Genomic DNA, 21,698 nt, shown 5'->3' with positions numbered 1-21,698 from the left:
AGAGCGGTTTCTCCAGTCAAAAACCACAGAACAACAAGCCAGAACCAAGATGGAGGAACAACATTGGCGACTGCCTAAGACAAGACTTAGACAGTTTTGTTCACTCTTTAAACCGTGGCAAACAAACAAGTATATTGTTGTTAGATAAAGGTGTACATGTTGATCTATGGTTGTTGGTGAAGGAAATTTAATCTTCTGCCCCTGTGTGTATTTTTTTTTCCTGGAGACTCTGGATAACTTAATGAGGCTTCACTCACAGTGTTGGGTTGAATAACCCAGACAAATGTAAGCAGCTTTGTCTGACTTGCTCTGGTGTAATGCTTCTTCTTGGCTTCTAGCTTCACGGCCTTTCTATGTAGGCACAGTTAGTTTTTCGCTGGCAATGATTTTCTGCGGAGTAGAGTACACAAATACACTACTTCCTGTCTAATCTGCCTCGCATGCTCCTACCTCTCTGATCTCTAATATGAGTACAAGAGGTGCCTGGTTCAATAATGTCTGTTTTCTGGTACTTCGAATTAATCAAATGAGCCCTTCTTGGAGGTTTCAGTGGCATGAACACACATACTGCAGACTTTTTCCCCAATGCAAATAAACACTACTGCAGTTTGAAATGTTTCTTTGTACCTGGATAGACAGGGGAAGTTATGACGAGGAAACATGTTTCCTAGACATCAGCATCTAAATGATGAAAAAGATAACAGAATTATGTTAAAATTGAAAGATATTTCTAATAATGCCAGAAAAAGTAAAGCTAACCCTTACCAAACTGTGTCAGCTTCAGTTCCAGTTGTCAGATATAGCTTAAATCCTCTATTATATCCAGTATCTCCATTTCCTTAACACCAACCATACTACAGAGGAAGTTAAGGGAGAGAATACGGTTGTATTTCTTTTTAAAAAAAGGACAGATAGACCCACCCACCCCCATCTAGACCAGCAGTTGTACAGATGACTGCAATGTCACATGAGTCTCAAATTAAGCTTCTGTAAATCCAGAACAAAACTCTTTCTTATTGCAGCTTTTAAGAATATTATCACCTTGTAAATGTTGTCTCGTCTGCATTCAGATTTACGGCGATTATTAAAAGATCACAGGTTCGAATTCAACGGGATGTCTTCACTTGAAGTCCACAAATCCTAAAGTATGTTGTTTTTGTAGACATGGATTAGGCTATGTCTCGGTACAAATAAGAGATGAAAGCAATACTTTAAATACTGTATCATCCTTGTCAGGTTCGATGTATGCATGTATATAAACATATGATATTTTATGACTGTTGTCAGGATGATAAGCAGCAATTTGCTCCCAGTGGGACTGTAACAGATAAAGTCTCAGCAGTAGTTGCTTTTGTTGGCTACTGTCCACATCAGACGTGATAACAATAATAGTTTTTTTTTTATGAAGTTCATTGCAGGGGAAGGAAAATAAAGCCAACACAGAAGCCACATGAACTCCAGACTGTGATATATCTAGAACATATTGTTACTGAAAACAAGCCAAGAAATCCAGATGATATAAGATCCTTGAATCCTGACTTCCTGACTAACTCTTTACAACTTCTACAAAATCACTCTATTTAAGGTTTAAATGTAAAAATTACTGGTAGCAAGTAAGTAACGCTAGTAGAATATTATTACAGTGCCACTTTTGAAAAGCACCAATATAGAGCAGGCCTGTTTTTTATTCGTTTTATAGCAGTTACCTTTATGCAGGTGACATGAAACAACCCCCCTGCTGTAGATGACACCTGGCACATTGATTTTTGCATCATGCCCTGTATCGTGTATTTTCTAGGAATTATGCAAAGCCATGCAAAAGAATAAAACCATTGGTACCACGCAAGAGATTAAGTCAATGCTGAAATGAATGAATTAATAGATAAAAGTTCAAAGTGATTAGACTTAAATAATAATAATAATATAATATAATATAAATAATCATTGTGTTTCAAGCCATTTAGATCCAATATGTATAACATGGTCATATCAGTTATATGCCAATTAACAGCAACATGGAATATATCTGTAATAGGCTAGGATGTAACTTTGACGTAACAGTAACATATAACTACACCCATGTATGGTGAGGGAAGCGTCTGCTTTATTGAGTCATAAAACCTTCAGTGGCACACAAAGTAAACCTGCCCCAAACATGAAAAATGAAACAGATATAGCTGCAAAATTCATGCACAAGTAAAGGATTTTTAAAAAGAGTTTATATACAGCACTATGAGTAATATGGCACAGATGTTCTGAAACTCAAGTATTCAGAGAGCTGAAAGGATCTATTGTTTCATGGCTTAGTCATAAACAACTGCAATCTATTAAAGGTTATGTTTTATTTGCCAGTCGGTCTTACTTTTTCCTGTTTTGGTGTAACTGTGGTAAACATATTCCAAATATGACCCACAGGGCCATAAAACTCACATGGCAATATTTGGTAAGAGTATATTTGCTAAGCCCTCAAGCAACACGTCTTACTATTTTGTTTATAACTCGACCTTTTAGACAGGTGTCATGATACTTGGTAGGTTTTTGGCATCGGTCGGTCATTCTTCAGTCAAGGCACAGAGCTGTTCACCAATGAGCCTGGTTCAGCTCAAGGTTTCTGCCTGTTAAAAGAAGGTTTTTCTTGCCACTGTGGCCAAATGTTGCTGAGTACTGCTCATGGTTGATTCATGTTGGTAATATAGAAAAGAGTACGGTCTAGACCTGCTCTTTTGTAAAGTGTCTTGAGAAAACTTTGGTTATGACCTGGCGCTAGACTGATTGATTCCCGCTAATGCATTTCAAAAGTACCCTAAATTGCATTACCTTTTTCCTGTCTAATATATTAAAGCGTTGCGGGGTAGTTAGACGGCCGCAGGTTGAGGTGTCCCCGGAAAACAGCAACAGGTAAGCTAACTCCGTTCTCTCTTAGCTCTCGCTCACTCAACATGCCCTTCCCCTCCCTTGGAACTACTTCTCAGCCAGTTACCCACTACTGTGGACACCTCCCTCAATAAACAACTGCAACACAACAGCAAACAGAACAGGAAATTATACCCTGCGTTACAATATCAACGATAATCTAGAAAATCTGGCTATCATATCACATGCCATATCAAAATGTTCTTGCCCGATTTGAGTCGGATGCTGTTGAGAAGCTCCTAAGTTGTAATTTTGGACTAAATTAATAAAAAATGAGCTGACTTCTTACAGTGTAAAGGTTTGGGCATTAAATCCACAGTTATTAGTGGTGCTTCAATGGACTGTATCTTAAAAAGAGACAAAAATTGGCATTAGAGTTAAACTTTACAGTACTCACAATATTAAAAATCCCGTAACACTACAATACAGACACAGTAGCTCACTCCAGTAGCTGCTCGCTTTAGGTTAATACAGCGACTTTGCAAAGGGGATTACGAGGCTTCCACGACAGAATGATGTCACTTTAACCAGGCTCTTGTTTTTCTCTCCTTTTTCTTACTATATTACGCTCTCCTTCACTGCGATGTAACGAAGGTGGTCAGACGGACAGCGGTGAAGGCGGAAGGAGATGTGAGCTTCTCAGCCGCGCGGAGCGGTCACGCCTCCTCTCTCTGAACACCGCAGACTCCAGCCGACAGACAAACACACACATTACACACACAACTGAAGACACACACACACACAGTTGACATAAGCTGCGCACAACAGGACAGGAACACAGAAGTCCGGGGAGAAAGTGTCTTTAACTCCTTTCTTCAATATCACACCGCGCTGCCTGAATGTGACGCGACAACATCAGAGGACAACGCCGACCGGTACGCACTTTATTTATTTCCCTTTTCTATCAACTTTTTCATTCTGAGTTTGCTTCACAGAGGGAATACATGTATTAAAATTGTATACATTGAATGGCAACAACATGGAAAACGAGGCTGACTGTCGTTTAAAGGGTAGTTGCGCAGCATCGGGACCACGGATGCCTAAAAGTAATTGTATGCTAAATAGCCTATAATTTAGGCTTTTGAAATGTATCGAAATTCGTTAAAAGCTATTTGACAATATCTCCTGGTGTAATGCTCAGTGTTTTTGCCTGATATTTTTGTAATTTTCCGTCTGCATCTCTGTGCTTACGATGCACATGATGAAACGCCAGGAGGATGCACCGTGTATCCCATCCATCCAAGACATGACCCACAATGGCTTTGACATGCTTCAAAAATGGTTTAAACTCTTCCTGGTTCGATAAAGTTTAATAATGTCGTAAATAAATTTGCATTAAGCTACTTTCACTGATGGTTAACACTTGAAGTGATATTAACCGTGAAGTGAATGATTGAATAAGTTAATGCAACCACAGCAGTCATAGCCTTATTTTTGTTAAGATTGTGAAAACTGTCACTAATGCTTCAGTGATTTCCAAAGTATATCCTCAGACCACCACCAGAGGGTTCAAGGGGCACCTCAGTACAAAACTTGTTTAATTTTACCAGTTGTGTGACGGCTGCTTTTAGTGGTTAGCACAATGACAGCATGACTGTTGTGATTGCAGGTTTCACCAAGTTGTCCCTCAGCCTACCATAAACAGCTACAATCTTGAACCAAGCCTATCAGAACGTATACAGCAACGAGAAAGTCTCTTTGATGCGAGTTTCCTGTAAATGCTTATCTAACTGGGGTTTTCGTGGTCTGATGTGAATCTATTTCAGGGGCTCAGTGATGTTAAAAAAAAAAAGTTATCATGCAATTTCCTGTTGGGTTTCAGGATCCTGGCTGAAGTCAATCCTCCTTAACAAATACCAGTTAAACAAAAGTACACACACAATGACAAGGCGTGCCCATATTTAAGCAGGCTGTCATGTACTTAAGTCGAACTGCCACACATTAGTTTTGTTTAAACTTCTGTGTGTGCTTCTTTCTGTACTGATCCTTACATCGACTTGCTGTAGCCTATGTGACTTTAAATGTGTTGCTAACATTACCATAGTGAGCACTCACATTTTTGACACTTCTTAAGTGGAGGTTACACTCCCTGACACATGTACCCAACTGTTATTACAGGGGAAACAATAGTAGTCTGGTTACATTACAACATTTTACTCATTGTTGCCAATATAAACAACAACTGGTTCTCAGGCTTTGTGCTGACTGTAAGGTGGAGAATAACATAATTTTGGAAATATAACTCATCATTTGCCAGGCTGTTTCCAACTGACCGAAATAGAGAGGACCTGCAGCTGATGAGTCCCCTCTTTCATGCAGCACAGACCTGGTGATGACAGACAGCAGAGAAGCATGTTGCTGTCAGGATGCCTCAGCGACACTCTGCTGTGTGCCTTTTTCCAGACTAGTCTCATTTACCTCGTAGAAACCATACAGTGGCAAAGGACACTTTTATATACTGTTGATTATTGTACGTTTTCTTAAAGAATAGAAGGATAAAAAAGCAGCACAAATGAGAATAGAGTGATATTAAACTGCTTTAGTTAGCAGAAAGTTATCTACAACTGTGATGTCATTATCATGACATACTAGCTAAATGGTGTTCTCGTCTGTCACTGTCAGTGATTAGCAAAGGGTAATTTGCAGAAAATCTCTGCATGAGGTCATCCATTTGTCTTTCTAGCAGACGTTACAGTAGCTCCCCGATGATAAACAGAAGCCAGCTAGCACTCATTCAGACAGAACTGAATGAATGAGGCTATTCAGAAGTAGTTTTTCATTAAGGAAGCTGGAAGGGTTATCTCGTCTTTAACAGCACTGCCAGTGGCTTTCCTATCCATTAACTGCCTCCGCATGTGAAGTGTCTTAAAGGAATCCTCAGAGGGTCTGCCACATTTCAATAAGTAAAGATTGTGCCAATGACAGTTGCTGTGGCTTTTCTGAAATAGCGAGCGGGGTGTCTCAGGGGCACATATAGATAGCAAATGTGATTCCAGCTGCCTCTGTGGCACTCCAGTCTTAATGATAGGGCAGTTGATTGAGTGGGGTGTTTCTTCTCCAACGCTTTGAGCTGTGTATCATGTTGCAGGGCCATTGTTGATCAGAGCTACTTTTGCCATAACACGAAATAAACAGCTGATGAGGATTATACAGCTGTCGTTCTATACCCCGAGGGGAACCCTTAATCATGTGTGCGTGTGTGCGTGGTCTTCAACTTGTATCCATGCGAGAACCATTATCGGTTTAATTCTGTTCTACTATTTAAATCTGCCACCATACTCTTTTTGGTATGAAGTTCATTTCGGTTCCCAGTAATTGTTTCCCATCCTACTGTGTTGAGTACCTGCTTTTCTAGTCTAACATGTTGTTCCTGTCAATTGTGTGTTGTTCCCGTCTGGTTTTTAAAAGGTGGCAAATGTTCAAGTTTATACTTTTGTTATGTGAGTTTTTCTTCTGTTATTTATGGTCATAATTACGAATAATCTCTTTTTAGGACGATTGTATCGCAAACTTTTTACCCACCTAAAATTAGCATGTTGACACAGGTTTTCCAGACCTGGGAAGACCCACTTATTGATGCCGATTGTCTCTTTTCCCATTGCCAGTGGAGTACACTACTGTCGGACTATTTCCTGCTACGTCACCATCTGACGTTACAAACGCGCCCGAAACAGGGTTAGTAAATAGTGAAGATGTTACGGTGGTTAGGTCTTTATTGTATCTATCACTCATTCAGTCTGTTTAACAAACTCTGCGGCAACAAATTTAGAACGATGTTCGAGCACTGCTCGGACGGAGACGGGTTGAATTTGTAGCTGAGATGACAAGGAGTCGCAGAAAATACAGACAGAGCATAGCATTGCGCTGGAAAGTGCGTCGACACAGGTTTTGTGTTCCCATCAATGCTAATCGGAGCCGAGGCGATAATTACCCGGGTCTGCTGCAGAGTAATTTGACCCGGGTCTGAATGCCGATTGTAACCTTTCCCATTAAGTAAAAAAGCTGGGTGTTAGCGGGTGTTAGAGGGTTTTCTGACCAGTGGGAAAGCGACTATAGAGAACTGCAAGAACACCAGGACAGCCGATGTTAGAGTTTGAACTAGAACCCGACCGATATATCCATTGGCCAATATTGTCAGGCCATAAAGATAAAGTGGCAAATGCGTCTTCTTTTACTGAGAGTATAATGCAGAAAACAATGTTTGGGGTGATTTAGAAATAGTGTCATCACATAGTATGGTACTCACTAGACTGGGTTGATAATGGATAATAATGTTACATTTTCTTTAATTAAGTAAATTGTTGATGAAAGTAGCCTTTTAACTTTGCAAAGTCACATCATTGCAAAATCGGTGCACAGTCTACAGAAAAGGTATTTCCATTCCAGCTCACAAATTCACTAAATCTGTAATCATTGCCCCTCCAAAATCAGTATTGGTAACGATTTCAAAAGTCCTATATTAGTCGGGCTCTACTTTAAATCAGGGATGATGATAGGGTTATAGTTGCCAAGTGTTATAGTACTGAAGTCATTTAAGCATGGAGAAGTGTTGCAGTTGTGGAAGTGTTGTGGAAACATGGGGAAATGTGAAAAAGGTGAGAAATCAAGGAAAAACCTTTAAATACTCACAATTTCAACGTATGATGTGTTTGTCAGTGCTGTATCTCTCTGCACAGATCTAGTAGTAAGTGAGTAAAGACCAGGCTTACTAAGAGGCTGAAAACTCAGTGATCAAGCTGCAGCCCACACAGCGAGTGCAGGGACAGCTGCAGCTGGTTATCAGGCTAGCTTTCAGAGTGAGGCTGAAACTGACTGTCACGGATCAATTCTGCTAATTAGCTTTTATTTTGTATGAAAGAGGCAAGCTTTGATCTGCTTCTTATATGTATGCACCTTACCCACACACTTTGCTAAAATAAGGTTCCTGCCTGTAAGTAAAGCAGTCATAATGTAATAGTCACTGTGGCTGTAAACCATAGCTCTGTGTAGCTGTTTTGTATGCAGTTTCTGCTGACGCCCATTTGAGAGTTTCAGGGACACTATTTTCAGCCATATGAACATTTCTGAAACTCAGCTGTGCTGGTTTAACACATTTTACTACATTAATTCTAACAGAGTGTAATCCATGAGAATAAAACTTCTCCACAAGAACTTCCTACAACTTATTAGGGAAATAAAGCTACATTAAGAAGGCAGTTACGATTTATTTATTTGACTGTTTGGCTTCCATATGCTGGAAAGGGGCACATCTGAATGCCATTCTATAAAAGTGCACAGTAAGCTAAATTGGCGGTCTGTTAAGGACGGCCCATCAGGAAATTATTCTCTGAAAGCCAAAAACAACAAGCTGCCAGAAATGAGGCGAGTGGGAAGTTCATAGAGCATGAGGAGGAGGCTGGGGGGAGATGGATCCACTTCAGTACTCTCCAAAATAGTAGAAAGGGTGGACACTGGGACCACCATGTGACCGCGTGGCCTGCTTTTAAAATCCCTGTCATGTGCAGCCTACTCTGCAATATCCTCCTTCCAAAGTCCCTGAAGATGACTCTCATAATGAAAGATCAATTATTTGATCCCTGGCATTTACTGTACTGAGAGGATCATATGTCACAGATAAAGCTTTGGGGACCTTGGAAAGAGCTACACGCTCCAACTATAGAACTGTATTAATGTTACAATGGGGAGTAAACAAGTGCAGCACAGGAGGAGTCGAGAAAAAAAAACATCCTTTGAAGTTAAAATAGAGCATCTCTCTGGTAGCATTCACAGCATTCACAGCAGATCATTAACCACAAGCAAATGAGATAGGGTGAAGCGGCTACAACGGAAACAAGCTATTTTCACATCAATCTCACAAGGTGACAGTGACTTTAAGCATTTATCCTTGAATAAGTTAGGTGTGAGTTTAACAGTAACCAGAACTTTTAAGCATAAATCAACAAAGCAAGCAGATTAGATAAAACGAGTGACATTCTTGAAAGACGGAAACTTAGCAACATTTAGCAGCTGAGGCATGTTTGAGATGATATGCATGTAGCGTACTATCTTCCATTGTCTTTCATTTCAAAGAGCCAAATTTAAATCTAATCTTTGTCCTCGCTCATTTGAACTAAATGGGAAATATAGTGTATATGCTGATGATATTGCTGTAAATGTGTTGAAAAGTGGTGAGGCTCTGAGAAGACTGGAGACAATGTTTTAGTTATTTAAACAAATTCTGTTCTCTCTTGTGAAGTCTGTGACCAGACAACAAATGTTTCTGTCACCAGTTTTATATTTGTTTCTATATCTTCTGTTGCCGAGTAAATGCAGGAAAAATATGTTACCGACATCTGCTTATTTGGGGGTATTTCAACAGTTAAGTACTCAAAATGATTGACATAAGACTGCCCTCTATGCAAATGATGGGTGACTACATAAAACTGGTTCCGTTTGGATGCACTACACTGCCATAGATTGCCTTCTTCCTTTTTCAAAGCTGTCCTGTCTTTTAGCTCAGGCTGCTTTTGAAGTGGTGGCTTATCTCTGTTGGGTTTTTGACTCTTGGCTCTCTTAAAAATAGATTAGTGTCAATTCTATGCAGCCAGTCCCTCGAAAAGGTGACTGGATAAACAATTCTGTTTTACGAGTGCATCGTTCCTTTTCTCACAAAATCCTAATTTGGTTGTACAATGCTTTTTCTGTCTCAGTTTGAGGTGGGCTGGCTGCAGAGATGTCAAGATCCACAAAATCAGCCTCGAGGTCTCGGAGCCGCTCGAGGTCCCGGTCAAGATCCCGGTCAACCTCTCGCTCCAGGAGTCGCTCCAGATCCCGCTCCAGGAAGCGGTACTACAGGTAAAGTCCATTTTCCTTTCTAAACAATGTGGTGCCTGTGTATCTGGCTGTTTTGGGGGGAAATCAATAATAATAAGCCTCATCGGACAAGGTATCATAAAGTATGTGTAAACAAAGTATGCTTTGATAGACCTAATGCTTACCTAATCTAAGCTCAAGTATGAAAAGCTGTTAAGCACCAAAGTCAGCTGTCATGTAGGGAAGAGAAACTAGCAGCAGACGCAGCCGGCAAGTGTCGCCTCCCTGCCCTGCATCAGTATTGATTATCCTATGTTTCCTGCCATGCTCCTTTACCACTCAATTCTATAGTAAATCATAACTTGCTTTAATGGACTGAGGAATCAATGCACAGATAAGATTTGACTTGTCATTAAATGCAGGTTGTTTTTTGTGATGGTGGCCATGTCAACAAGTAGTTCTATGCCCTGTTATAATCACTGCTTCCTGTTAGCCCGATATCTGGTGATTTCCACCTGCAAGACTTTATGACTTTGTTCTTATACGTGCTGTATTAATGGATTTGGGTCAGTTTCAGACTCTAGAGTCAGCTTCTGTATCCAGAGGAAATTGATGTTTGAGAAAGAGTTCAGCTGCCGGTGAGCGAATTTACTTAAGTTAGAGTGAATGTTATTGAAGATTGTGTTGCACGGCAAACCTTTCCATGAGTTGACCTTAGTAGTAAGTGAAAATATTTGATCAAGCCTTGTACCAAGAGGGTAGCATTTTTTGTTGGTTGTTTTCTATCTGCTGGCTCTGCATTTGGAAAGAAATGAAAGTTCCCTCTGATGCCTCTGCTGTTTCTGGCAAAATGACTGTGGCATTGAAATAAAATGGCAGGGTGGCTTATTTCCTGGCTGTGTGGCAGCACCTAAAAAATTTGTATAAAAGACATGGAAGGAACCTAATGGTTTACTCTTTCTAAACCAACCACGCACATTTCCAAATGAGTTGGTGGTCACAATGGACGTGTACAGGCCTGCATGCACACATTTGCATACGTTTTCCATAAACCCAGAAGTGCACACAAACCAAAAAAAAGCTACGCACACAAACACAAATACATTTTTTAATCCACTTTATCTCATGGGCATAATGTCCCCAACATGGTGTCAGTTCTGATAACTAGAAACAGTTCCATTATGGAGCTTTCCCTCCTGACTTCCCTTTGATAATCACCATCTCTGGCTTTTAGCACTATCAACTCAGTAGCTGAATGGGACACAGATGTAGCAGCAACTTTCCATAGTGACACATCACACATTTAATGAAAGAAGCTGCATCTTGCTGAAATATAACATTAGGTCCACATTAAGATGTTGATACATGCAGTATTTCAATGGAACTTAAACAGTAAAATGTGTCCAATTGTTCTTTATACTAAAGCCTGACTGTGAACAGCGCATGTAGCTGGCATGCACAGAGGCAAAAGATTCCAGTAGTTTTTTTTCCCCCTCATATGGTCCATGTGACTCAGTGCTTTACCAGAGCTGTCCAGAGGAGATGTAGTATCTGTAGCTCGCACTGTGAGTGTGCGGTGCTGCTCAGTGCGCTGCCTTCTTTAATCGTTCTGTATTCCAATGAAAAAACACACTAGGTGAGTCCTGTGCTTTTTTAGACGCGTTATATGGCTGTGGAATGTTTTTGCACGCAATGTGGCACTGCTATGCAACTGTTTGGAATGTGGTTCAACAGTATATTGTCGGCTTTGTATGTAGTTATGAATGTATTTATATACTTTTTATATATAATGTGGCTTTATATGCTTTAATATAATATAGCTGACCGGTTACTTTCTATTTATTGATAGTTGTAGAAAAGTTGCTGACGATGTGGTTGTAGAAAAATACTTACAGAACTAGTTTATTGGCTGGGCTGGATTTGGCTGAATCTCATAGACGTCAGTGGAAAGTTGTTGATGTTAAATTGGCATGCACTCAGGCTTAAAACAGCAGGTTGGTCAAATCAAATCATTGATTAGTAGAAAAGAACATTCTGTATAATGGTTATAATCTTACGGCCGTGTTTTAAGTTCAGGCTAGAGAGCAACAGAAGCCTTTAATCACAAGTGCAGCAGAGCCACCATGTGGACTAATTCAACCCTGCAGTCTGGCTCAGGATCATAGAGTGATACCTCTGCTTTTCTGCATGGAGTTCTCTTTTGCTGGCTCTGACACACTAGCATATGTTTTGCCAATTCCACATGATGGAAATAGAGCTGCTGCACATGTCATGTTTTCAAGGTACTGTAACATGTATGTCTTTTCCATATGTTAGGCTTGCATCTAGCTCTGCTGACCTTAGTTTGAGTCTGTCTTAAAGAAACAGTAAGTAATAAAGTGATGAAACAAACTGTTAAGTGGCTGTCTGAAAATAGTATATGGTTTTAAGGGTTCATCGATGTAGTTTTTACAGTCCCAATGATTTATTAGAGGATTTTGTGTTCCTGTTGTACTATCTTTGTCTGTTCCGTCATAGAGGCATTTAGTTCTCTAGTGTTCTTTAGTGTTCTTTTTCCTTTTATTCAAATAATATCCTTCATGAATGGTTACACTCACTAGAGTTTCATAGGGTAGAGAGTTTATTATAGAGTTTCAGGTGGTGTTGTATGAGTTTCAAACACCAAAAAACTAAAAATTTGTCATTCATTTTTCCCCCCCTTGTTTTGTTCACAGATCTAGGTCTCGATCATGTTCAAGATCTTATTCTCCGCCGAGTAACCGGGAGAAGAAATATCCGAGGGGATACCAGAACAATCGGGAGTTCCGAGGCTACCACCGTGGCTTCCGGAGGCCGTACAACTTCAGGGGCCGAGGGCGGGGCTTCTTCCCACGTGGACGCTACCAGCGTGGTGGTGGGGGTGGTGGCTATAACAATAACAACTTCCGCCCCAACTGGAAGAATTACAAGCAGCATCCTCAAAAACAGTATCAACAGCAACAGCAACAGCAGCAGCAGCAGCAGCAGCAGAACTATTCACGAGGACGATCTCACAATGTCCAGAAACGCTCAGGGAGCCCTACTCGGGGTCATTCTCATCGCTCTGACCGCTCCTCCTCTAGACACTCACAGCATTCGTCCTCTTCCTCACACTCCTCCTCTCCCAAATGCAGGCCAGCCTCATTGCTGAGTAAGCAGGAGGAGCTTTCGGCCTTCAAGGAGGTCCCAAAGGAAGGAGGGGGAGATGGGGAGCCAGAGGAGCACGTTGGAGTGTTGGCAGGAGACGCCAATGGAGGCGCAGGCGCTGGGAAAACTGAAGGGAATTGGCAGAGCCTGACAGACTGCAACAGCAGTCCAAAGAGAACGAGTCCCCTGGCAAGCTCTGTTGTTACTGTTGGTCAGAACATCCAAACTACTAACCAGTCTAGTCCCTCCCCTAAAATCACAAAGAACATCAGCAATGGAGCCCCCTCCTGGAAGGCGGTGCGTAGTTCATCTCCATCAAAAAAACCCTCACAGGAAGGTTTAAATCCAATGCTTTCCAGCTATGACTTCTTCTCCAACGAGGAATACCTGGATGGAGATAAAACAGCAATCTCCATTGCCTTTGGAAAGTAAGAAGGAATTTTACTCTTTTTCTCAACTTGATCTATAGATTGATTTACAGACATAAAGATATAAAATGTTCTTAATTAAAGCTAAAGGTATTTAAATGGCCTTTTCTAGACCACATAGTCTCTTTATCTTTGGGATGCCAAGTATGGACGTCATAACAGACTGAATTGTTTTAAAATGAGGGATTCAAAATATTGGCCATGCTAAACAGTTGTTTTCATTGATATTCCTTTTACTTCTCAATTTTCATAGATTAAATGTTAAAATAATCTTTGTTAGAAAATCTTATTCATAGAGGCTCTTCTATGAACTCTTCTCAAAGTAAATTGGTTTCTGTAATTTTTGCTATTATCTCTCAAGTTGCACGACCACTTAAATGCAGCTCTTTATCATTTTGTCATTGTTTAGGTTTTTGGAAGAGCAAAATAAAAAAACTAAAGCTTCAGAAAATGGCAAGAACGCTGAAGCAAATGATGTGGATATGGAACATGGGAAAATAAATGGCAAATCATCCACCACTACCACTGACTCAGTGTCAAGAAAGTACAAAGAGGACAATGATGGTGAAGTGTCTCTGAACAGCTTTTTGAAAGCTTCCCCTTTTCTCTCTGCTGATGGGGAGGAAGAGGAGATAATAATCAAGCCTCAGTCAAAGCCCCTTCACAAAGACCGGCACAATGGGGATGAGTCTTCAAAGCCAAAGAGCAAGGTCACTCACTCAGCCCGGGAACTGTTTGAAGAATGCTTTGACAAATGGCAGAAAGTGGCATATGTACAGGTAGCCAACAGTGACCTTGAGGCCACGGCAGAGGACGTATATTTCAGTCAAAGGAAGGACAAAGCAGCATGCATTGCTGCTGCGCTGGCCAAGAGGGAATTGGCAGGAAAATTTGAGGACTTGTCCCCAGACAAGAGTGTAAATGCCAGTAAGATGGCAAAATCTCCCTCCATCCCATCTCCATCACCACCATCCAGGAGGAACTCTGACAGAGAGATGTTTATGATCAGGGGAGAGGACTCCCCTTTCATGTCCTCAAGAAAACAGGAAGCAAAATTGAATGTCAGAATGAATTTCCTTGGAGATAGCCTGATAAGGTGAGCATTATGGGATGATATCTGGTCGCATACTGGGTATTTCCTCAGTGAGCCAGAAGTCATCAAGCTGTGAAAGTAGCAGCACTTATGCTGTACGCAGATGATGTACTGCTTTATATTTGGAAAACTGTAGCCTAAATCAAACAATGCATTTCTTCAATTGTTTACTTCTGTTTATTTATCTGATTTGTGTATACGTTTTCTGTTTTTAGACATTTTTTTTTAAAAAGGAGAGCAACAGATTAAGAAAACTGTTATTGTGATTTTCAGCTCCTCTGATATTTTAGCTGAGGAGCGACAGTTGTCTCAGGATCTTGTGCAGTCCTCAAAAAAGGACCAGGAGTTTCGCTCCATCTTTCATCATGTTCATACGGCTCAGTTACAGAGGAGTCCCTCAGAGCTTTTTGCTCAACACATTGTCACCATCGTTCACCACGTCAAAGGTGAGTTCTCACTTCTCTTGCTGTTCTCACATACATTATTAACAGGAAAGATTGAACAGTCCTATTTATAGTTTTTTAAAATCTGGTCAAAGCTGTTTATTAAAGTTATACAACACAAAGCCATTCTTATTTTTTTAGGGGACTGTAAAACACGGAACACAAACATTAAATCAAAGCAGCATTGTAACATGACAGTTGGTTGGGGAAAGCACAAACATTACAAGCACTAAGAACTTTAACATCTGTTTTTAATGTCTCCCTGTACAGCTCAGCACTTTCCGTCTTCTGGAATGACTCTAAATGAGCGATTCACCGTGTACCAAAGACGAGCTGCAGAGAAGGAAATGATGAAGCCAAGAAAAAGCCCAGAGATACACAGGTAGAGTCGCCTATTGAGTGACCCTCTCACCTTCAGTGTGCTGTGGCTTCACCTCCTCTTTTAACAGCTTTCAGGTATTTTTCTCACCTTTCCTACCTGAAAATCACCAGACTATCTTGGCTTGTTTGTTCTCGTGCTCGGTGGAGGTCAGTTTTATTTTCCCACCAACTTGTCTTTTCTGTTTTGTGTTGTCTTTGCAGTTCAATGTACGTAGCTTAATGTGTTTGTGGCACCTGTTCCTCAAACCGTGTATTAGGCATATGTGCTTTTAACTTTGTTCTCTTAACTATGTTTTTTTCTCACAGGAGAATTGATGTTTCACCAAGAGCTTTTAAGAAACACTCTCAAGTTTTTGAGGCGATGAAAAGCTCAGAGGATGGCACTTACAAGGTGACTGAACATTTTGAAGTATGAAGTATGTTGGAAAAACAAACAACAGCAAACAAGTGAGCAAGATGCCTTTAGACTGCACTCTCTTAAAGCTTGTGGCTTTTCTTGAAGGGAGATGCACAAAGTCTAAGAAATACCAAGGCAAAATAAGGCACTTTGACTTTGTTGTTTGTTATATATCGCCTTCACACACGGCGATTGGTTAGAGTGTGGGCACAACCCTTACCAAGGCTTATGAATCATATAAGTTCAGAAATGGAAGCCACTGTGCCAAAGCTGTTCATGGGACTCTAAGCAATTGTCTTCGTAAGTATTCTTTAAGAATAAGGAACAGAAATAACCAACAGCTAGCACTTTATGCACCTATGCTTATATTTTTACAGTTGATGCCATACTCTCTTATAACCATCGACTAAGACACTCAAACTCAATTTTCACAACTTCACTTATTTCGTTTCACCACATTTCTTGTGATTAGTCTGTAGAGAATCTATTTACATTTCATAGAGATAATTTCAAAATACAAGGAAAGAAAGAAATTTGTTCAGGGTTTTGTGATGGCCACTCTAATACTCCAAACTTGTTGTCTTTGAGACATTTTGTAACGACCTTGGAGGTATGCTTAGGATTGTTGTCCTGCTGGAAGAACCAATTTTGACAGATTTCTAGCTGATGTCTTGAGACGTGTTTCCAGAGAATCCTCCTTCCTCATGATGCGTTCTATTTTTGGATACACCAATATTTTAGCAAAACAACCCAACAACATGGTGTAGCCACCTCCATGCTTCAAAGTTAGGAAGGGGTTGTTTGGATAGAAAGCCTTACCCTTTTACATTTTGCAGATCATTTTGGCCAGACAGTTCATATTTTAAACTCATCCGAACAGAGAAGCCTCCTGGAAAAGGTCTGGTGATCATTTAAAACCTTCTTCACTCTTCCTTCTCGGCCTTTGGCTAGGGCCTTCTTCCATCCACTACATCTGTTCAGGCCTTAAAGATGTAGGGTTCAAAAGTGGAACTGCAAACATGGTACCGTGTACCTCCAGGTCCTTCACCAGGCCCTTTGTTGTTGTTGTCGTCTTAGGTTTGTCCTTTGTTGTTGTCGTCTTGAAAGTGGATTAGGATCCATTGATTCCTTGTTTCCAACTCCTTCACCAGCCCCTTTGTTGTCGTCGGGTTCAGTTGAACCTTTAGGACATAATTTTCTCTTGAACTATTCAGTGTCTGTTAGCAGATGTACAAAGATCTACACAATGTTTTCACAGAAGGTTCTGCAACTTTTAGTTGCTTGGAAATTGCAGAACAGACTTGTGGAGGGCCAAAATTCTTTGACTTAGGTCTTGGCTAATTTGCTTGGATTTTGCAATGGTATCGTCGCCAAAAGGGCTAACATTCTAAGGGTAGGCCCTTATGTAGACGCACACTACCCATTAAAACACAGGTGCATTCCAATCAACTCCTGCTATCTTGTATACATATTGCAGTCATTTTTGACCAACAGAAAATCTTTTCTAGAACAATGAAAACTAAAATGAATTTCTTTGTTGGCTATATTGAAATGATCTCTTATATCACTTAAGAAGATACCTTATTAACTTTAAACAAGCAATTTATGGTTTCTTGGAATGTGTGGAGTTGTGAAAAATTATCTTTTGATGTCTTAAGCCTATGTGTTTTGAAATATGGCCTCAACCATAGATGCCTAACTTTTTTCAGTCAACCATCACAAAACATCTTTATTGATGCGCATGGACAGATATGGTAAATGAGTAGGAAACATGATATGCAAATACTACTAAAATACATTAAACTGAGTAAACTTCTTCAGCATGAACAGTCCTATCTTCTTGCTCTGTTAAAGAACCAGTAGCTCAACAACTACAAAAGTGTCAACTTTTTCTTCCATCAACTATTTCCCAAAGCATACATCAATGTTTTTAGATTGGTGAACTGCCTTCCAGACAGATATTGGTATGAGTTTGTGTGGGTTCAACAGACATGGATGCTGGACTTTCATACGTGCATTTCAACAGAGCAGTGAGGTGGTTCTCAAAAAACATCCTTCTGACCATGCACTGAATAAGCCTTAATATAAAATAAGGCTGGCTAAATGTTGACAGTGATGCGTTGGAAGCAAATTTTAAGAATTTTTCAGGTTGATTCCATTATAATTCAAATAGCTGACTTGTTAGCAGACAAATCAATCTAAAAACAAATGCTTTGGAGAATGGTTCAGATATTTAGGTAATCCTAAACATCCGGTTTGGCCCTTTTAAGTGCACTGGAAAGTTTACTTGGTTTAATTCATGCCAACTGGCTGTTAACCAGGGTTTCCCCCCTTTTCCCATGGACCTCACCATTTCATTTACAAACCAGCTTGGCTGAGAGCAGACTGATGGCATCTACATTCTAATCCAAAGTCTGTCCACGACGTTGTCTTCTGTTTTGATTTGTTCAGGACGGCGGAGAGAAAATGAAGGGTGACCCAATGGACCTCCGTTTGGATATTGAGCGCCGTAAAAAATATTCCACCCATGAAAGAGATTACAATCAGGATCAGGGAAGAGATATGGGAGAGTCCCCAGATTCTAGTAGAGACAGATCCTTGGAAAAGTTCTCCAAATGCCAGGAGAAATCAAAGTATGTTGTACTCCCCTTTACTTCTGTATTGTTTCAAACAATTTATCCTTAAATGATAAACAGTTGGGCATGAAGGGTTTTTGCGTGTACCATTTCTCCTTCTAGGAAAAATAAGAAGAAACGCTCTCGCTCAAGTTCGTCCTCATCTTCCTCTTCCTCCAAGTCCAACAAGGAAGATTTGCCTCACAGCAAGCCTGATCCCAAAGATAAAGGCTTTGATAGGGCCCGACTGGGTCAGAGGGAGTCACCAGGACCAGCTGAAAGAGGAAGGCCCCGTGGAGGTTTTGTAAGTTTGACAAATTGTATTTGAATGATGGCGGAGCATAGTTTGGTCCAGTGGCTGTGTGAAGTTACACTGTTTAAGTGACTTTCACAGTGTGCTGCATATCATGATTTTGCTGCTTTTCAATCCTGGCCTTTTTCTGTACCTACAGCAAGTCCGAATTCGTGGAAGGAGCTGGAACAGAGGCAATTTTCAGGGAAACCTTTCACATAATGACAACATGTCAAACATGGAAGTACAGCCAAAAAATGAAGACTGGGACCCAGAGTTCACTCCCAAGAGCAGAAAATACTACTTGGTAGGGTGGATCTCTGGTGCATTTTTATTTTATGCCTCCTGTGTGTTTTTTAAGTAGCATTGTTCCACTAACAATACCAATACTGGAAATGCATCAGCGACAACTCAAAAAGCTGATTTGGGTATCAGATGTCTGTCAGTACACTGATGAAATTACATGGTATCAAGTCATGACGTCGCAGATTGCTCCCCTAACTCTCCATTTCCAAGCACCGGCAATTTATTCAATATACTTATGAATAAACGCCTGTCAAATAAATACCTTTGCCAATACATCCCTGATCTAACAAGCTGGACCTTTAAAAGGGTACAACTGCTGGCATATTACAATGCTTGTATAGTGTGTGGATACTGCCCTCTGCTAGGCAAACAAGCACACAGGCTATCCAGGGACAGAACTGAAAGACAGTTGTGTCAAAAGAACTTGTGTAAAGACCATTGATATTCCCTAGAGTCATATATTTATGTCCTTTTTTTTTAGTAATGATTGACTGTGAAAGTACGTAAAAGGGATTCTATGGTTCTCATTCCTGGTTCGTATTTGTCCATTTCCAGCTCAAGTTTGTACTTTTTGCAAATGTTATCTTGACATAACTCCAACCTTTTCCATCTTTCTCCCAGCACGATGACAGAGAAGAGGAGTCAGAGTGGAAGTGGGTAGACGGTAGAGGGCGAGGACGGGGAAGTGTCCCGCGCGGAAGGGCACGATTCATCATCCGCAAAGCCACCAGGGGGCCCAACACCAGTAGCCCCAAATGGGCTCACGACAAGTTCCAGGTGAACGGGGAGAAAGGTGGCGAGCAGGATGACGCGAGAGAACAGGACCATAACGGAGGAGAAATCGATGAAGATCATACTTGAGATGAAAGTGCTAAAATTCTTAATTTTCCTTTGTGTTATGATGAGATTTGACTCAGTGGTTTTATCCACCACAGGGAATTCATAAATGCAGATTCAAATGTCTGAGCTCAGCTATGGCTTGGAAAACGTTCACCGTACAATACTCTGACTTGACACATCAGGATACAATACCAACAATAATAGTTAGTGTACAATAACTTGTAGAAGCACTGTGCCTAGATTCATTGCCATTTCTTATAAGAACTTGGATTTATGTTACATGTGTTGGAATAGTGAAACTTTCTGTGCAGCATTTTGGTAGTATTTGAATTTTTCCCTTTGGAATGATTAAAAAAAAAAAAAAAGATTAATTTTTTTAAGGTAACTTCAATCAAATCATATCATAGATTGGATCAGCTTGTGCCTTATGAAAATGTTGATGTGTATTGCGAGCTAAATGCATTAAAAACTCTTATCCAAATGTTACATCAGATAAAGATTTTTTTTTAAAGGCGTCTTTTTTGAGCTGTCTTGTCTTGAGTTAAATTACAGCAAAATTTACACTGTGGTTAATGTTGACATAAAAACATAACTGTTTAGCACTCTTCAAATGACCCTGATCTGACAATGGGACCAAACTGTATGGGGTCAAAGGTTATGTTTGCGTATACAACATTATGCAAATGTCAATAGATTTACAGTACCAGCTAGCAGCAAAGGTGACTGTTATAAGGATAACGAACTGTACATTGTGTATAGACCTTTTGCTCTCAAGGATTTCTATACTTTACAGCAGCTTTCTGATCTTGGATACCACTTGTCAATGTAGGCCTAAAATATTGGTAGTGCATATATATATTTTACTTTAAAAGCATTGTAGCTTTTGTACCTGGCAAGCAGGATTTTGACCTTCTCTGCAAAGGAGAATTTGTACTTGTTGCGATAGATTTTAACTTGTTTTTCATATTTGCTGTTTGTATACTTTTCTCCAGCCAAAGGTGATATAATTATATTTGTAACGTGTGTGCAAATTGTGATTTAAGATGCTCAGAATTAGCATTAGTTTGAGCTGTAGTTTGTAAAAAAAAAAAAGTGAAACAGAGGGTAGTTTGTAGGGATTGCAGTATGTCTCATCCTAGAATAAAAATGTTTTGAGTGTATTTCGCCAGCGATGTTCTTTCTTAAATCTAGGATTATGCTCATGTGTTTATGATAAAATGCCCATAACACTGAATTATACAAATGTTGTGCCTTGCTGTGGGTGCATTGGTCTTATTTGTACAATACAGGCCGACTTATTGAGATTCACTTTTAACTCTCTAAAGGTTACCCGCTTATGGAATACTGCTTTTTTTAAGTGTGATGGTACTGTTTGTTTCTTAGAGACTGTAAATTAAAGAGACACTGATTACTTTAACCTTGATGTGTCTTTTATCGTCATTTACACGAGGTATACGAGCAATTCAGTTTTATTATATAAAAAGCCGCTTTACAGTTGTAGCTTGATGGATGTCTTCAGCTAGAATCCCATTACGTTGCACAGTGACACCAGAGGGACTCTAACCCTACAGAACAATCAGTGTAGTTAATGAAGTGAATAATAAGAACTAAACAAGGGCCAGGTTGTAGATTTCAGCTTAGAGTTGTTTTCTGATAAATAAATAAAAATATTACCGCAAATTAATGTGAACCCATTCATCACTGACTTTATAGATGTGCACAAGACTATAATAAGAGTCCTAGTGTAAAGACTAGTGAGCTACATTTGTGTGGTAAGTCTTTTCTGCCTCAACCGTACAGGCAGCTTGTGCCACTGGCATTTCTGGGTATCAAATGTATCATAAGTTATGTCTAAAGACTTACTTTGTCCACCAAGGCTCTGTTAGAAAGACTTTTATTGTATATTAAATTTGTACTGTAAGCAATTTGACTTTTAATTGTAGACAGTGGGTAGTTCTGTATTAGTGGTGAACAGCTTGTACCAACTCACACTATGTTGTCAAGGGGAAAACTTTACTTAGAAGTCAATATCC

The 21,698-nt window shown here is 40.1% G+C and overlaps 1 protein-coding gene across 3 annotated transcripts; it reads left to right on the top strand.

Annotated features, from left to right (window-relative positions):
- The first annotated feature begins 3,644 nt into the window (after positions 1-3,644).
- On the top strand, positions 3,645-20,131 carry thrap3a (thyroid hormone receptor associated protein 3a). Of its 3 annotated transcripts, XM_069656485.1 has the most exons (12): positions 3,645-3,788; positions 9,603-9,747; positions 12,420-13,298; positions 13,708-14,394; positions 14,665-14,837; positions 15,105-15,216; positions 15,522-15,606; positions 18,064-18,245; positions 18,351-18,531; positions 18,680-18,826; positions 19,307-19,358; positions 19,447-19,535. In XM_069656485.1, exons 2-11 carry the CDS (start codon positions 9,626-9,628, stop codon positions 19,307-19,309), a joined length of 2,571 nt encoding a protein of 856 aa, XP_069512586.1. In that variant the 5' UTR covers positions 3,645-3,788; positions 9,603-9,625; the 3' UTR covers positions 19,310-19,358; positions 19,447-19,535. The 3 variants fall into 3 exon arrangements, with proteins under 3 accessions (XP_069512586.1, XP_069512584.1, XP_069512585.1); XM_069656483.1 differs by lacking the exon at positions 19,307-19,358 and having other exon boundaries at positions 19,447-20,131; XM_069656484.1 differs by lacking the exons at positions 3,645-3,788; positions 9,603-9,747; positions 19,307-19,358 and adding an exon at positions 11,294-11,341 and having other exon boundaries at positions 19,447-20,131.
- Positions 20,132-21,698: the final 1,567 nt, after the last annotated feature.

The sequence above is a fragment of the Semicossyphus pulcher genome, unplaced genomic scaffold (genome assembly GCF_022749685.1).
Source record: "Semicossyphus pulcher isolate SPU_LCO1_2020_fin unplaced genomic scaffold, fSemPul1.0.p SCAF_9, whole genome shotgun sequence".
Taxonomy (NCBI): domain Eukaryota; kingdom Metazoa; phylum Chordata; class Actinopteri; order Labriformes; family Labridae; genus Semicossyphus; species Semicossyphus pulcher.
Note: the sequence above shows the minus strand (reverse complement) of the source record. Positions and strands in the feature narration are given on the sequence as shown.

Excerpts from the sequence above, each read along its gene's own strand:
- thrap3a (XM_069656483.1), top strand. The coding sequence starts at position 9,626 with ATGTCAAGATCCACAAAATCAGCCTCGAGGTCTCGGAGCCGCTCGAGG. Across the intron at positions 13,299-13,707 it reads ATCTCCATTGCCTTTGGAAA|GTTTTTGGAAGAGCAAAATA; the intron begins GTAAGAAGGAAT and ends GTCATTGTTTAG. Across the intron at positions 18,532-18,679 it reads GAAGGCCCCGTGGAGGTTTT|CAAGTCCGAATTCGTGGAAG; the intron begins GTAAGTTTGACA and ends CTGTACCTACAG.